Below are 18,416 nucleotides of genomic sequence, written 5' to 3' on the forward strand. Positions count from 1 at the left end.
CTGGGCGGTATAAAGCGTGAGTGGACGGAGTCTCTAGGTGCTGATTTTACGCCCACATAGCACCTAGAGGCTCATTAGCATATTATAAAAGTGCTTTTTTAACAAAAAAAACGGCTGCAGGGACTAATGTTAGAAACATACTGTTATGTAGTGCTGACATTAGCGCATCGCTATATCAGTCAGCTACATAGCAGTATTTCTGGTGGTAGAAACCCTTTAAATTAAGGCCCCACAGTGTAAGGAATCAAGATGCAAGGCAATATGACAAACTCATACTGGCCAAAATACATACCCCGTGACAAGGTGGCAATCAAAATACAATAGCCCGGGACACAGCGGCCTCGAGGAGTGTTTCACCTCTTAGCAGGATTCGTCAAGACGACATGGGTAGGTCTTTTGATGTATTATGTCAGGGGTTGGCATACAACTCCCAGCATGCTCATGCACTTGTATGGGAGTTCTGAAAACAGCATAGAAAGTCTGCATGCTAGGTGTTGTAGTTTCACAATAGCTGGAGTGCCGAAGGTTGCTGACCTCATGATTAGGGTATAACTGGTAGTACCCATTTTATTGTTATTTAACAGGCCCACATTCTTTTTCATATTTCTAATTTTGCTTTTTATTGCAGTGTGATTGCAAACCTTTGCATGGCCCTGGCTTAGTTTTCTTTACCGTGTTCCATTACCTTTGGGTTTGATTCTCTCTCTCTCTGTATGTGATGTACTTGTACTATGATGACATTGTATATTTTCAATAAAAAGTGAGATGTAGTTTTATCTTGGCAAGACCACGCTTGTATTTGTTATAGGTTATTTAATAAGTGTCTAAGTAACGACTGCACAAACATAATTGCTGTTGTCCATATTTGCTATGTGGCCCTCATGGGGAGTAGATATCACCCATATGAATCTCTTGGTAATTTCACAGTTACAGTTCATTGTCATATGTAGGCTATGTTGTTTAATAGTGTGAAGATCTAGTCTAGACTCCTCCTACTAAATATTAGTTTTACTTTACAGGGTCTGGAGGACTGTGATAAGCTCATGGCTTCCAATTCTAACAGTCCCAACCTCATTGTTGTCACTGGTAAACCCAAATATGGGTAATGGGCAAATAGTAATGTATTAGTATACCAGTATTATGCATTCTATCATAGCTTTATGTCTCCCCCCCCCCTCCATTTTTGTAAGGGAGCATCCGGTTATCTAAAGGTGTGTGGTTATCACCATTCACGTTAATGCAGGTGCATCTCAATAAATTAGAATATCATCGAAAAGTTAAATTATTTTAGTAATTAATTTCAAAATTAGGTGTTCCACAAGAATAGATGGAAAATGGAGATGAAATTTTAGAATTTCACTTTTTTGGCTGATTTTACTTTTTAATACATTTTTTCCAGTAGCAAAGCAAAGGTTAACAGCCAAATAAAACTCAATATTTATTACCCTGATTCTGCGGTTTACAGAAACACCCCACATGTGATCGTAAACTGCTGTACGGGCACACGGCAGGGCGCAGAAGGAAAGGAACGCCATATGGTTTTTGGAAGGCAAATTTAGCTGAACTGGTTTTTAGATGCCATGTCCCATTTGAAGCCCTAGTGATGCACCCTACAGTAGAAACTCAAAAAAGTGACCACATTTTGGAAACTACGGGATAAGGTGCCAGTTTTATTGGTACTATTTTGGGGTACATATGATTTTTTATTGCTCTATATTACATTTTTAGGCAAGGTAACAAAAAAATTTATGTTTTGGCACCGTTTTTATTTTTTCAGCGTTTAACCGAGGGATTAGGTCATGTGACTTTTTTATAGAGCAGATCGTTACGCACGTGGCAATACCTAATATGTATACTTTTTAAATTTTTTTCACTTTAGCACAATAATAGCAGTTTTGAAGCAAAAAATAATCATGTTTTAGTGTCTCATAGTCTGAGAGCCATAGCTTTTTTATTTTTTGACCGATTCTCTCAGGTAGGGTCACATTTTTTGCGGGATGAGGTGACGGTCTGATTGGTACTATTTTGGGGGGCAAACGCCTTTTTGATCACTTGCTGTTGCAATTTTTGTGATGTAATGTGACAAAAATGGCTATTTTTTACACATTTTATATATTTTTTAAAATTATGTGTGGTTAGGTCATGTGATATTTTTATAGAGCTGTTTGTTACAGACGTGGCAATACCTAATATGCATACTATTTTTATTTTTTTCACTTTAGCACAATAATAGCAGTTTTGACAAACAAAAAAATGATGTTTTAGTGTCTCCATGTTCTGAGAGCTATAGTTTTTATTTTATTTTTTGGGCGATTGTCTTAGGTAGGGGCTCATTTTTTGCGGGATGAGGTGACGGTTTTATTGATACCATTTTGGGGGGCATACGCCTTTTTGATCGCTTGGTGTTGCACTTTGTGTTGTAAGGTGCCAAAAATGTCTGTTTTTATTTTTTTATGGTGTTTATCAGACAGGGTGGATCATGTGATATATTTCTAGAGCCGGTCATTACGGACGTGGCAATACCCAATATGTGTGGGTTTTGTTTGTTTTTTTTCTATTTTTTATTATAAAATAAGGGGAAAGGGGCGGTTTTTTTCTTTTTTACTTTATTAATTTTATTACTTTATTCATTTTATTAAAAACACTTTTTTTTTTTACTTTGCTTTATTTATGACATTCACTTTTGAGGGTCTGATCCCCTCTGCAATGCATTACAATACATCTGTATTGTAATGCATTGCCTGTTAGTGTATGACACTGAGTCATACACTAACAGGTTGCCTAGGAGACCCAGCCTGAGGCTGGATCTCCTTGGCTCCAGTAGAAGGCAGTTCCCGATGCCGTGCAAGGCATTGGGCAGCCTCTGCACGACATCGGGCTGCCTTGTGTCGCATCGGGTCCACGCCACAGCAGCGCAGGGACTCTATGCGATCGTTCACCCGACACAAACCTCTTCTATGTCACGGTCAGCGGCATAGAAGGGGTTAATCCGCCGGCATCGGCTTTTACAGCGATGCCGGCGGATACAGCAGGGGCCCGGCTACCACGGACTGCTGGGGCCCTGCAGTGATCGCGTGTGCACTGCTCCGGTGCCGTGAGATCACAATGACGTACTATTACGTCAAATTGCGGGAACTCAGTGGTTCCCATGACGTAACAGTACGTCAAAGGTCGGGAAGGGGTTAATAATGTAATTATGCAACGTTATGCAATATGTAATGTTCCTGGTTTTCCAGCAGGTGGCATGTGTTCTGGAAGATTCCTTTAGAAAGGATGGAACTAACCATTCCATTCTTATCCCCCCTTGGGGCAGAAGTGGGGTAGTCCCACTTCCCACCAAGGGAAAGGTTGCTGAAGAAGGAGGGAGTTGAAATTTAGAGTCCAAAGTCATGATGCAGTGAGGGTAGCGTTCTCCCTCTCCTGCTGCAGGAGCCTCTGGGAGCAGCTTGCAGAGCACCAGCTCCTTGCATTATCCCATACTAAGAGACTTCATTAATGAGTAGCGGGAAACCGGGCAAAACGCATCCTCCTTTGCAAACTATATTGAAGCCAAAGCCAGTTAGGAATGAGAGCAGAGTACTAAGGCCTGCCACCATATTGAATCCTGCTGGAACCAAGTAAAGGAGAATTGCACTAAACCTTTTCAAACCAATTGTATTGTCAGTTATTCAAGAAAACACTATTGAAACGTTCCCAAGTCTGGACTTCACTTTATTCTTCTACTCAATCTCTGCAATGGAGACTGACCCCCAGGAAGCAGCAGCCTGAAGGTAGTAGCAACATGACACAAACATTAGGCCGCAGTATATGACTTGCATCCTACACTCCGGGACTATTCCGCCTGAGGGGGCAGCGCGCTGCACATGTCCTGGATACATCTGTGTGTGGTGGCTCTTGAAGCACTGATTCAAGCCACCGTGTACTCCTTGTTAATCTCCCCAAAACTCTTGAATGGCCTTTTTTTGATAATACTTTCACACTAGCATTTTTACTGGATCCAGCAAGGTTCAGCAAAAACGCTTCCGTTACTGATAATACAACCACCTGCATCCGTTGTGAACGGATCTGGTTGTATTATCTTTAACATACCCAAGACAGATCTGTCATGACCTCCTTTGAAAGTCAATGGAGGACAGATCCGTTTTCCATTGTGTCGGAGAAAACTGATCCGTCCCCATTGACTTGCATTGGATCTGTCTTGCTCCGTGTCCCAGGACGGAACACAAACTACATGATGTTGCGGTTTGCTCTCCGGTATGGGAACGCAACTAAGGCTACTTTCACACTTGCGGCAGAGTGATCTGGCAAGCAGTTCTGTCGCCGGAACTGCCTGCCGGATCCGGCAAAAGTATGCCAACTGATGGCATTAGTAAGACTGATCAGTCCAAAAAAATGCATTAAAATGCCGGATCCGTCTTTCCGGTGTCATCCGGCAAAACGGATCCGGCATTTATTTTTTTCGGTCTGCGCATGACGAAAAGAAAAACGCTAGTGTTAAAGTACCCTAAACGGAACGGAATGCATTTTGGAGTATTCCGTTCTGTTCAGTTTTGTCCCCATTGACCATGAATGGGGACAAAACTCAAGCATTTTTTCCGGTATTGAGCCCCTATGACAGATCTCAATACCGAAAACCTAAAACGCTAGTGTGAAAGTAGCCTAAGGCCTCATGCACATGACCATTGTTTGGGTCTGCATCCGAGCCGCCGTTTTGGCGGCTCGGATGCGGACCCATTCACTTCAATTGGGCCGCAAAAGATGCGGACAGCACTCCGTGTGCTGTCCGCATCCATGGCTCCGTTCCGCGGCCCCGCAAAAAAAAAAATAACATGTCCTATTCTTGTCCGCGCTTTGCGGACAAGAATAGGCATTTATATTGACGGCTGCCAGTTCGGTCCCGCAAATTGCGGAAGGCACATAGGCGGCTTTCGTTTTTTGCGGATCCGCGGTTTGCGGACCGTAAAAAACGGCACGGTCGTGTGCATGAGGCCTAAGGCTACAGTTATCCCTGTTGCTTGTGCACCTTTCTCTACCGCACTTTTTTCTTCCAGCCAGCTTTCCATTATTATGCTTGGATACAGCACTTTAGCAATGATTTTTTGTGGCTTCCCTAGGATTACATAGCCTACTGAACCAGACTAATTAAAGGCTTAGGAAACCATTGCAGGTGTTTTGTGCTGATTAGAGTGTGACACCATGAGTCTACAATATTCAAATTTTCTGAGATACTGATATTTTGGTTTTCATTAGCTGTAAGCCATGATCATCAACATTAAAAGAAATAAGTGCTTGAAATAACTCACTCTGCATGTAATAAATCTATAAAATATGAGTTTTGAACTGAATTATTGAAATAAATTAACTTTTTGATGAAATTCTAATTTATTCAGATGCACCTGTATTTCACTCCTGCTTGGGATCAGTGCACTCACTGGAAAAGGGTTATATGGGGCCAAATGCAATATTTAGCAAATTTGCAGCACTTTTTCTGACACATCGGAATGTGTTGGGAAAAGTGTGCAGGACATGAGTCAAACTCTGAACAGAGAAGAATTACTTCTCTATCTGGTCTATGGGAACACAACTACATGATGGTTTACAAAAATCTCTACACATATGAATAAATGAATGGAGCTGCATTTTTCTGAATAGGTTTCTTTTTTTTATTTTAAAGAGGACCTTTCACTACAATAACAAATCTAAAGCATACAGACATGTAGAGCGTCGCCCAGGGATCTCCCTGCACTTACTATTATCCCTGGGCGTCGCTCCGTTCTCCCGGTATATTCATATTTTCGGCTCAACTGGGTGGAACCTGCCGGCGTCTCCTTCTCCCAGGCTGTAGCGCTGGCCAATCGCAGAGCTCAGCTCATAGCCTGAGAGAAAAAAAAAAACCTCTCAGGATAACAGTAAGTGCAGGGAGATCCCTGGGCGCCGCTCTCCATGTCTGTATACTTAGTTTACATTTTGTATTGTAGTGAAAGGTCCTCTTTAAGGCTTTGGTCCATACAGAAATTATTTTGTTAACTCAAGTTGGGAAGCAGTAAAGGTAATCCTCGTTCGTATCATTTTTTAGTACTTTTGTATTGAACCAATTTGACATAAAGTTGATAAGGTTAGTCACAACTGATGCATTATGGATTTTTGGGGTAATTCACTATTTAGAAATATGCCTATATTAGTATTTCTGGCACAGATTGCGGCGCAAAGATTATTTGCGTGTTGGCGTGTTGTGAACGGGGAAGGGGGCGGGCCGGCAGGTACATCTCATTCATAATTTTCTATGTCTGTTTTAGGCATAGAAAATGCTCTAAATGTAAGAAAGCAAGGAATCTGTCTTACATTAAGAACTGGTGCTGGACACACCGAAGTTATGTAGAGGCCCACACCTAGTCATAATTTCAGCAGATCCACCGCCAGCTATAGAAGTTATTAAGACCGCTGTCTAAAACGCAATAAATGACCCCCTTTGTCTTTCCTAGCCATGTCAGAATCTCAAAAGCAAGAAAATTCTGGATATATTCACACAGTGGATGAGGTGCAATTAAAGCCACATTAACAAAAAATAAAATAAAAATAAAGCAAGGGGTCATTCATTAACTGGTGTTTTTAACAATGCTCTCAAATCCCTCTGCGCTGCTGGAGAGAGCGCCAAAGTTATTTAGAGGCACAGACTTCTACATAAGTTTAGCGGTTCGTCTGATAGGCCGTGCGACAGACTTAAGGATGCTAGCTGGCATGGAGAATGATAAATGAACCAGGCCTGTCGGCCCGCCTACTTCCCCGCCCCTTTTTCTTGCCCCTTTGGAAATGTGTGGGTAAAAATCGCTAATTTTACTGCACAAATAGTGTGGGGCAAAACTTGCGACCTATTTACGCTACAAAAGTGGGCTAAATAGATCAGTAAATGTCCCCCTTAGTTACCTGGTGATGTAGTAATTCGCTGCATTTTTATTAATTTTTTTACAGGTGAAACATTTAGGGTATGGCTACATGGCGATTTTTGGCCTGAATTTCGCAGTGTAGAGGGGAGCCACTGAAATGGTGTCGTGACTACAACCCCCTTCATTTCTGTGGCTGCCATGCTACACTGTGATACTTGGGTGCGCCCATAATCATCATGTATCCGTACCCTTATTTGATATGTAACACCTGTTAAAAAAAAAAGAAGTCATTTATGACATCACCTAATGACAAACTGCAACAAAACTGCACAGTTTTTACCCCACCTCAACAGTCAAGTGGGAATATATGGTTAAAACTGGCTGATTACAACTAGTGTGATGTAAGTAAAGCTCATGCATATGGCCGTTTGCTGCCTGGGCATTGTATATGAGCAGAAAGTTTCATAGGGACTTGCTGTACCCCACATGCTTCAGATATTGTATGGCGGTTTTATTTGAATTCCCTCAGCCACAGCCTTGCACATCTTCAGGGAAGCTGCAAAGCTAAAAGAGGTTGTCCACCTTCCCTAAAAGGGTTGTGCACAGTTGTTGTTTTTATTTTATTTTTTGGCAACCCTCCCCTTCTCTCTGAGTAGACCTGCTTCCCAACACTGGCTCGCAGCTCCTTCCCTCTCCAGCCTCTGCTGCACCGCTCACGTCCCTGGATGTAAACTTCCAATTTGATGCTGCTGCAGCCAACCACTGGCCGCTGTGGTGACCTGCTTCCTTTGCACATGACCATTTGACATGATGCAAGTGAAGCAGGTCACCGCTGCAGCAGCATCAAACCAGAAGTTAACATCCAGGGACCTAAGAGGTACAGCAGAGGCCAGAGTGCAGAAGCCAGCTAAGTATTCTTCCCCTAGAAGGTCTGGCCAGGAGAGGTGGTTTTGGCAAAGGTGCACAACCCCTTTAATATCAGAGGTCACCTCAGAGTTCTGGGACCTGAATTGCTACTGTGATTATGGCTTTGTGCCATGTCCGTATTATCCCAGTATACCAAGAGCAGAGTTTGTGTATTGTGGTTCACTATTTGCTTGTTGCAGGAGCTATCAAAACTTAGCCTCGGTGACAATGTTCATCTTAAAGAGGACCTTTCACTACTGTATAAACTAAAAACTAACTATATCAGTGGGCAGAGCGGCGCCCAGGGGGTCCCCCTGCACTTACTAGTATGTCTGGGCGCCGCTCCGGTGTCTGCGCTCCCTCTGACTGATTTTTTTTGTATGAGGCGTGTCCCTTGCTGCAGCGCTGGCCAATCGCAGCGCACAGCTCATAAGATCTTGGAACTTCCAGTGAAATATAGCGAAGTGGAAAAGAAGATCAAATGGATTTGGACAGAGTTGTAGCCACAGGTTGGTCTGTCACATGCAGCTGAACATGCACCATCTTACCATTCAATGAGGCGTGTATCAATAATGTGGTCAGACTGACACAAGAAGAGAACCGTTAGTTAAAGGGAACCTAATGCTGCTTAACTCCTTCAGAACTGAACCATTTTTCGTTTTTTACTCCCAGATTTGATAGAGCCATAACTTTTTTTTATTTTTCCATTCACAAAGCTGTATGGCAGCTCCAAAGCGGATTTGATAATGGTGACATATCCTGAAAATAATTCATCATTACCTTTTCCAAGATAACCCTTTAAGCTGAAGGAAAAGGGACAGGGTTTAAGGGGTTCTCCAGGAATAAATACTTAATTATTATTTTATAATAAATATATTCACAAATACCTTTCATTACTTAGAATAGCTTGTTTTGTCTATGGAGCAATCATTAGGAGAAATAAAGTGGCTGCTGTCCTATCAGTACACACAAAACCTGTCCTAATCACACAGCAGGAAAAGTTACTTCAGCACAATGAGGCATAGTGCTGCTTCTTCCTCCTGCTGGTCAGGAATCATGATCCTGAATACAGGTGAATCTCTGTGGGAATGGAGATGATGAGGAGACATGAGAGCAGGGTGAGGTGTGGCTAATGAGCAGCAGCACTTGTTTACAGTCTCCATTACCACAGTCTGTCCTCTCTGTACTTCATGTCTCCTCATGAACTAAATTCCCCAGAGATTCAGCTAAAGTTCTTATTATCTGTATTCAGGATCATAATCCCTGACAAGTAGAGAGGAGGAGGATGAGGCAGCTCTTTACCTCAGTGTTGTAAAGTAACTTGTCGTCATGTGTGATCAGGATAGGTTTTGTGTGAACTAATGGGACAGCAGCCATTTTGTTTCCCCTGATGATTGCTCCTCAACACAATGAGCCATTATAAATAATAAAAGGTATTTGAGAATATATTTATAATAAAGTAATATTTAAACCCCTTTTAGGAGGAATTTACTTGACTTCAATGCAAGTTGCTGGCCTCCTTGACTTGAAATGGCTCATTAGCATATGAGTGCAAGAAATAAAGATAATTTTTAGTGCATTCAGAAGTCAGAAAAGGACTATAAAAATACCACCAAGAACCACATCGTAATACTGTAAAGGTATTTCGGTTGGTTTGGAGGACAGAAATAGGCCGACAGGCTACCTTTAAATGTGGCACAATTTATCAAGATGAGACACATAGCATACTAGACCCTCTTATGTTTTCCATGTAACGGTCATCATCCACATATACCAGTTAAAAAGGTGATGATCCACAATAAATTTTATGTAATCAGGATTTAAAGGGGTTGTCCGCTTTCTGGTACAATTGTTAAAATGCCATACACTCCCCCTCTGTCCATGAGTGCCACATGTAAACAGGCTGCTCATCCATAGCTTCCAAGATAGCAGTGGTCATACAATTTATCGACGTAACCACCTCCCCGGGTGCATCCTCTACTGCCCTGGTGATGAAAGTGGAGAGACTGCTGCCTGTGCCATCAAACAGCATTTCATACAACCCCTTTAAGTCTTGAATCTTCTTGTGTCTTGACCCCCCCCCCCCCCCCCCCCCCCAAAAAAAAAAAAATATGAATAGAAGACAGACAAACATTGCAAACTTTGGTGTGGATTTAGCCCACCATTTTTTTTTTTATACAGGAAAATGTAGTGCAGCAGGCTGTGCTTTTTTCCCCTCTCCTGTAAGATAAGATAAGTTAATTTAGTTTTTAATGTAATTGCATCTTCTATACAATTTGGTACCTATGGAACAGTGTAGTCATTCATGTCGTATCTGCATTAATCATAGATAAACATTGCATGACCATTATATGCTCTGGTTTTCTTCTGTGCCCAAATCAGACTTCTAAACAACCTGCTTTTCACTGTGTTCATTTCCTGTTATTCTTTGCTGGCAAAAATGGCATAAAAATACTAGCTGTCTGGGCATGTTGGAATGATGTCTTCATCCAAAGCTATTGCCCTGGAGCAATGCGGAAGAAACAAAGGCTACATGGAGAAAGCCCTCAGCGGCGCTCACCCACAAGGAGGCTGCTGTTTGCTGGAAGGACCGGAAAGAATAGAATCTGCGGTTAATATGAAAAGCGTCTGCAAAAACATATCATGGCCAGGGGTTCATGTTATTCAATCCAGAGATGCTGGGAGGTAAAAGAAGTTCAGATCAGTGGCTATTTCTGGAAAGAACAGCATAGCACATGTAAAGCTGGATGTATTGCTTTTTTTTTTGTATTTAAAGGGGATCTGTCAGCAGATTTGTACCTATGAAACTGGTTGACCTGTTGCATGTGCACTTGGCAGCTGAAGGAATCTGTGCTGGTCCCATGTTTAATATGTGCCCGCATTGCTGAGAATAATGATGTTTTAATATATGCACATGAGCCTCTAGGAGCAACGGGGGCGTTGCCGTTACAGCTAGAAGCTTAGCTCTCTCTACAACTGCGGTGCGCGCTGCACTTTTATCGACAGGGCCAAGCACTGAAAAAGTCATCACACCTGGTCCTGTCAAAGGTGTAGATGGCACATCAGTTAAACATCTTCTAGGACAGGGATCAGCAACCTTCGGCACTCCAGCTATGGTGAAACTACGACTCCCAGCATGCTCCATTCATTTCTATGGGAGTTACAAGAACAGCCAAGCAAGTGTGCATGCAGGGAGTTGTAGTTTTACAACAGCTGGAGTGCCGAAGGTTGCCGATCCCTGCTCTAGGAGTACCGGCAAGGCCCATTGCTCTTAGAGGCTCATGTGCATATATGAAAACACTTTGTCTCAGCAATGCAGGCACATATGAACATGGGACCAACACAGATGCCTTCAGCTGCCAAGTGCACATGGAACAGGTCAGTCAGTTTCATAGGTACAAATTGGCCCTTTAAGCATGAAACTGACCGTCAACTATAGATTTTTCTGTTTTTAGAAAGTCTTGTTAATTACAATTGGTCTTTGAAGGTTGTTGCCCTGCACGACAATACCAAATGCTAAATGATGCGTTGTCAACCACGATATGACCTAATCGGAGTTCTTTTGATGATGTTGGAACATTTTGTGACCCATGCCTGTGGGACACAGCTCAACTGACAAAAATCACTGCATCCAATGAGCAAAATAGTTCAAGCCAGATCCTCAGATGACCTCTGAGACCCTCACAGATCCTGATAATGAAGGTGCTGCAGTAACGCTTCAGCTCTGTGGCTTCTTCAGTCTTTCCCTGCTCGATGGCCACCGCCGTGCAGGGTTACTGCAGCACAGCTCCACTCAAGTGGCATTGACTGCACCCAATCATCTGGCTGTACAAGGAAAAACATTGCACAGCGTCCCCCTGAATTCTCAGGATCAATGTCAATGGGGGGTCTCAGAAATCTATACTCTACCAATGTAATATCCTAACTATGAGATGTGAATACTTATTTAATAAGCAAGCCCGTATGTATGTGCACAGTACAGCACCTAACACTGGTTGTTGACGAATACTAATCTGAAGTATCTGGCATAGTTTTAGAGTTACAGTATGAACACAATTTCCTAACGTGTGTTTCTATAGGTACTCTGTGAGTATGCCTACTATATCTCCCTGTACTGTGGATCTGGGAATGCCATGTTCATTCATGTTCCACCACTAAGCAGAATCATAACTGCAAGACTACTAGGACAAGCCTTGCAAATCATCATCCAAGAGTCGCTGAGACAGCAAAACCACCTATGTGACTGATGAGAAAAGAAAAATTATATCTTTTTAGTACAAATCCAGAAAATCAGACAAAATAAATTATACAATTATTTAAAGCAATGCAGGATTTGTTGATTTTCCCCACCTAAATAAAATGTAATTATATTAATACATTATTATTTTAGTAACTATAAGTCTTACCTTACTATTACCGTATATAATAATTCTTACTTTAACATGTAGGCGGCCAAGTGGTCTAAAAGCCCATTTATAAAAACCACTGCAAATAATCAAGCCAAAACCATCTCCCATGACCCCCACCTCTAAGCAATTCCTGTTCTGCTATTGGGAAATCAAGATCTCTACTGGCCATAATAAAATTAGTACTGAATTTGGCAGTGCTAGCATCCATATTAGCAAGTACACGAGTGTATGTTGATTTTGCTGCTTTTTCTGGAGCCTTCATAATGCTTATGTGTAACTGACATGGTAAAGAATTGCTAGGCCTAAAGAAAAATAACCAGAAGTGAGTGGTCAGCATTAAAGGGGTTGTCTCATCTCAGCATTACTAAGGTGAGATGAGACGGTTCTGACCACCTCCTGGCCGGGAAAAAGCAGGGTGCTCTGGCGCGCTACTGTTTCAGTAAGGGCTCATGCACACGGCCGTTGCCGTATTGCAGCCCGCATACGGCATGTCCGCAAAACACGGGCACCGGCCGTGTGCATCCCGCATTCCGGACCCATTCACTTGAATGGGTCCGCAATCTGGGAGATGCGGAACGGAGGCACGGATCAGAAGCCCACGGAAGCACTACGGAGTGCTTCAATGGGTTTACTGTACGTGCCTCCGCGCCGCAAAAAAGTAGTGCATGCAGGTGATACTTCTTCACAGCACTGTAATATTCACCATTGCAGGTGAACCAAATTGCACAATATGCAATATTGCTTACCTGAAATGGCGAAGTACCCGTTTCTGGAAAATTGGGCGACAACCAAATACTTGCCAACAGGGTACCTGCACACAGGTGTGGGTTTTCAAACTGAATTTAAAGTGCGGATTTCTCTGCATTTCCACACTAAATCTGAATGTGTTAGGTTAATTTCACACTAGCAGTTTCAATTCCGCTATTGAGATCCGTCATAGGAATAGCGGAAGAAAACGCTTCAGTTTTGTCCCTATTCATTGTCAATGGGGACAAAACTGAACTGAACCAAAATGCATTCCGTTCCGTTTGGTTGCATCCCCCATCGCGGACAGAAAATAATGCTGCAAGCAGCGTTTTTCTGTCCGCGATGTGGTGCAGAGCAAAACTGATCCCCCCAATTGACTTACATTGTGTGTCAGGACGGATCCGTTTTCTCTGACACAGTAGGAAACGGATCTGTCCCCCATTGACTTACAAGGTGTTCATGACGGACCAGTCATGGCTAGACATAATACAACCAGATCTGTTCATAATGGATGCATGCGGTTGTATTATTGTAACGGAAGCGTTTTTGTAGATCCATGACGGATCCGCAAAAAACGCTAGTGTGAAAGTAGTCTTACTTGTGACTTCTAAATTTGACTTGATCTCAAATTTTGCATTGCAAAGGGTGAAATCCACACAAACAACTGACATGATGCGGAATTCAAAATCCACATGGTAAGTCAATTTTCACACTGAATATATATATGCAAAGTGTACATTACATTTGGCAATCTCATTCACTTTGCTGGTACTGTATTATGCTGCAAAGTACACAATCCATAATGTGTGCAGGTAGCCATAGTTCCCATATCTGTCACTTAGCTCTATATTAGACAGTGGCACATACAGTCAGGTCCATAAATATTGGGACATCGACACAAATCTAACATTTTTGGCTCTATACACCACCACAATGGATTTGAAATGAAACGAACAAGATATTCTTTAACTGCAGACTGTCAGCTTTAATTTGAGGGCATTTACATCCAAATCAGGTGAACGGTGTAGGGATTACAACAGTTTGCATATGTGCCTCCCACTTGTTAAGGGACCAAAAGTAATGGGACAGAATAATAATCATTAATCAAACTTTCATTTTTTTTAATACTTGGTTGCAAATCCTTTGCAGTCAATTACAGCCTGAAGTCTGGAACGCATAGACATCACCAGACGCTGGATTTCATCCCTGGTGATGCTCTGCCAGGCCTCTACTGCAACTGTCTTCAGTTCCTGCTTGTTCTTGGGGCATTTTCCCTTCAGTTTTGTCTTCAGCAAGTGAAATGCATGCTCAATCGGATTCAGGTCAGGTGATTGACTTGCCCATTGCATAACATTCCACTTCTTTCCCTTAAACAACTCTTTGGTTGCTTTTGCAGTATGCTTTGGGTCATTGTCCATCTGCACTGTGAAGCGCAGTCCAATGAGTTCTGAAGCATTTGGCTGAATATGAGTAGTGATGAGCAGCAGGGGCAATATTCGAATTCACGATATTTCGCAAATATTTGGGAGAATATTCGCCATATATTCAAGAATTCGCGAATTCATGATCTCCAGGGATTATTTTCTTGATTGCGAAAATTCGCAAAATTCGCCTAAAATATTCGCATAAAAACTCGCATGAACTGGTATTTTAAAAAAAATCTAATATTCGCAATTACTAATATATTTTGCGATATTCTAAATATTCGCGAATTCTCGAAGTGGCAATATTCGCGATTAAAATTTGCAATTCGAATATTCGTGATCAACACTAAATATGAGCAGATAATATTGCGCGAAACACTCCAGAATTCATCCTGCTGCTTTTGTCAGCAGTCACATCATCAATAAATACAAGAGAACCAGTTCTATTGGCAGCCATACATGCCCATGCCATGACACTACCACCACCATGCTTCACTGATGAGGTGGTATGCTTATGATCATGAGCAGTTCCTTTCCTTCTCCATACTCTTCTCTTCCCATCACTCTGGTACAAGTTGATCTTAGTCTCATCTGTCCATAGGATGTTGTTCCAGAACTGTGAAGGCTTTTTTAGATGTAGTTTGGAAAACTCTAATCTGGCCTTCCTGTTTTTGAGGCTTACCGATGGTTTCCATCCTGTGGTGAACCCTCTGTATTCACTCTGGTGAAGTCTTCTCTTGATGGTTGACTTTGACACACATACACCTACCTCCTGGAGAGTGTTCTTGATCTGGCCAACTGTTGTGAAGGGTGTTTTCTTCACCAGGGAAAGAATTCTTCGGTCATCCACCACAGTTGTTTTCCGTGGTCTTCTGGTGTTGCTGAGCTCACTGGTGCGTTCCTTCTTTTTAAGACTGTTCCAAACAGTTGTTTTGGCCACACCTAATGTTTTTGCTATGTCTCTGATGGGTTTGTTTTGTTTTTTCAGCCTAATGATGTCTTGCTTCACTGATAGTGACAGCTGTTTGGATCTCATCTTGAGCGTTGACAGCAACAGATTCCAAATGCAAATAGCACACTTGAAATGAACTCTGGACCTTTTATCTGCTCATTGTAATTGGGATAATGAGGGAATAACACACACCTGGCCATGGAACAGCAGAGAAGCCAATTGTCCCATTACTTTTGGTTCATTAACAAGTGGAAGGCACATATGCAAACTGTTGTAATTCCTACACCGTTCACCTGATTTGGATGTAAATGCCCTCAAATTAAAGCTGACAGTCTGCAGTTAAAGAACATCTTGTTAGTTTAATTTCAAATCCATTGTGGTGGTGTATAGAGCCAATAATGTTACAATTGTGTCGATGTCCCAATATTTATGGTCCTGACTGTATATTTGCAATACAGGAAATGCACTGTTAAGGCCATATTGGTGGTCGCCAACCATTTCCAAAAACAGATGACTGAACAGAATTGGAATTGAGGACAACTCAATGGAGTTTTTATTTAAGAGAAATGTTCTTACACGCAGATGCATAAAAGTAAAATAAAGCAAATCAGACAAAGATGCATACAGATTTATTTTATTTAACTTAACTCTTGTAGTACTGGAACTACTAGAAAAAAAGCAGAGTAAGAGAAACTAAACTGCCTTAGGTTCAGCCATTCAAAATAGACAAAGTTTCTTTTTTTCCAATAATGTAAAGAATTCAGATTATATAGCAAGAACAGGAATAAATTCTTACAACAGAATATACAAAAACATGTTGAAAATTTCTTCTTATCTACTGATTCATTTAATATAAACACAGGAATATTTTATGAATAATTTACACACAGCATGTAATTTTAATGTAACAAATTGACCAGGTTATTTTTATATATTTTTTTTTTTTTCTTAACAAGAACATTTGGAAAAAAAATGTTTTAATCCATTTATATTATTTTTTTTATTAGCAATGCATCAATTCCATAGATTTTTTTTATTTTTATCTTTTAAATTTTTTTATTTTTTTTTTTAGATTTATTTACCAGAGGTAGTGATCATCTCTGGCCAGTACTTTTCTTTCTGAAGCTTTACTGGATTGCAAAGCAGAAAAATTTGATAACGTCTTTGACAACGTTGAGGAAAGCTGCTGAAAGAGGTTAGACCACTTTTGCCCTTTTGCACAGAACAAGCTGATGCATAAGATGGCATCAACGTCATACCCATATTCATAGCGGATCTTTCCTCTGCCATTTGTAATGTCATGTCAAGCAGTAAAAAAGTCTATTCAAACAGTCTTATAGATTCCTAAGAATTTAAATCAAACCCTTCAATTCTGCTGCCATCCAGTAAAGGCCGTTATATCCGTTGCGTTAACTGTAGTATACAGCAAAAGTGAAATGACCAGTATAGCTCTTCTCAATTCATCCCAATAAAACTAGAGGGTTCTGTTAAAAAAAACTCTATATATCAGCAATAATAACAAATGGGAGCAGAGGATACAGAACTGTTCATTTATCAAAATCCGTAAATAGAAAAAAGGTTAAGTGTCCTTTTTGGCATTTTATAAAGCTCAGAAACCAGACAATTTAGTGTATTTATGTAGACATACATTATGTACACACTGGGACAGACAAACATGGAGCTATGAAAAGCAGGTAACAGGAGTGCACATTTAATAATCTTGTCACTGTGGTAATGCAGCGAGACATACAGGAGTGTCATCTGTAAACCAGAATTTTAAATATTCTACCCGTAATCTACTGGACCTGGCAGTCCCATTAAAAAATGCTAGTCAATAAATAGTAAATAATGCAAGATCATATCAGAAAGACGAATGATGAACTAAGGTGCATGGAATTGGAGTTTGGCACTAGTGTATGGGAGGTGGTTCTTAAATAGCATGAGTAAACCCCAAGGGTGGGAGGAGGACCAGTGCCAAATGTCTGGGGCTGTATATCGTAGGGCCCAGGCCATTTTGCACTTCCTTTTTGCCCACACAGAGGTGAAAGGAGCTTTTAGACCAACTGGGGGATCTCAGCTGATACTATATGACGAACAAATAAAACATGGATGCCAACGACACTCATTTCTATACACTTTTAGGGTGCAATTGACCTTAAATGTGCAGTTTCACTTGTATTTTTGATATGTACTTACGCTTCTATTTAAGCAAAAAATATGTTCATAGGGAAATCCAGGAAAATGGATTTCTCGTAACTTAACATGTAACAAACAAAGAAATCCACCTTATTCACCAGTCAAAATGGATTTCTAATATTTCAGGTCAGTGTTAGTTTAAAGCAGGCATCCTCAAACTGTGGCCCTCCAGCTGTTGTAAAACTACAACTCCCACAATGCCCTGCTGTAGGCTGATACCTGTAGGCTGTTTACACATGCTGGGAGTTGTAGTTTTGCTCAGCTGGAGGGCCGCAGTTTGAGGATGCCTGGTTTAAAAGGGATTGTCTGGGATTAGAAAAATTATTTGATTTCTCTGCCGAGAAAAAGTTCCACACTTGTCCATAGACTTTCGATTTATTCCCAATTCCACAGAACCCCTTTAAATCTAGCAGCCCTCGCTTGGCTACTAGTACTTGCTTGTATATGCTTGACAACTGTCTAAAACCACCACTCATGCTTGAGGAGCATTGAAAAAAAAAAAAAAGGTTCTTCAGACCATTCATTTTGACTGGAAAATCTGAGGATTTTGACCAATTCCATATGACAAGCAGAGAAGATCAGACAATTTCTTAAAGATATAGGCAAAAGAGGCTCATATATAGTTAGGCTGAATTAATAAGTTATTAATAGGTCATTTGCCAAGACCAAATGAAATGCACCATCTAATGCCTTTTACAAAATAATGAAACCAGTATATTAGTAGCTAGCGTAATCCTGCTCCATCCTCATTTCTGTGTGTCCAAGGACGTTCCTAATTGGGGGGAGGGGATATAAGTGCCATTTAATTAGAACGCCGGACAACAAAATGAAGCAGCAAGTTCATAAAATGTTACAAAAAACAAAAACTAAACATCAGTTCTGTATCTCCTGCTCCTCA

At 41.2% G+C, this 18,416-nt stretch overlaps 1 protein-coding gene across 1 annotated transcript; it reads left to right on the forward strand.

Annotated features, from left to right (window-relative positions):
- Positions 1–1,043: 1,043 nt before the first annotated feature.
- On the forward strand, positions 1,044–12,070 carry PGPEP1L (pyroglutamyl-peptidase I like). Its single transcript, XM_040414222.1, is given in 7 exon segments — positions 1,044–1,086; positions 5,997–6,049; positions 7,991–8,028; positions 8,221–8,299; positions 10,249–10,475; position 11,562; positions 11,870–12,070. Coding segments are annotated over 7 exon segments (609 nt in total). The 3' UTR covers positions 12,038–12,070.
- The last annotated feature ends 6,346 nt before the right edge of the window (positions 12,071–18,416 follow it).

The sequence above is a fragment of the Bufo bufo genome, chromosome 1 (assembly GCF_905171765.1).
Source record: "Bufo bufo chromosome 1, aBufBuf1.1, whole genome shotgun sequence".
NCBI lineage: Eukaryota > Metazoa > Chordata > Amphibia > Anura > Bufonidae > Bufo > Bufo bufo.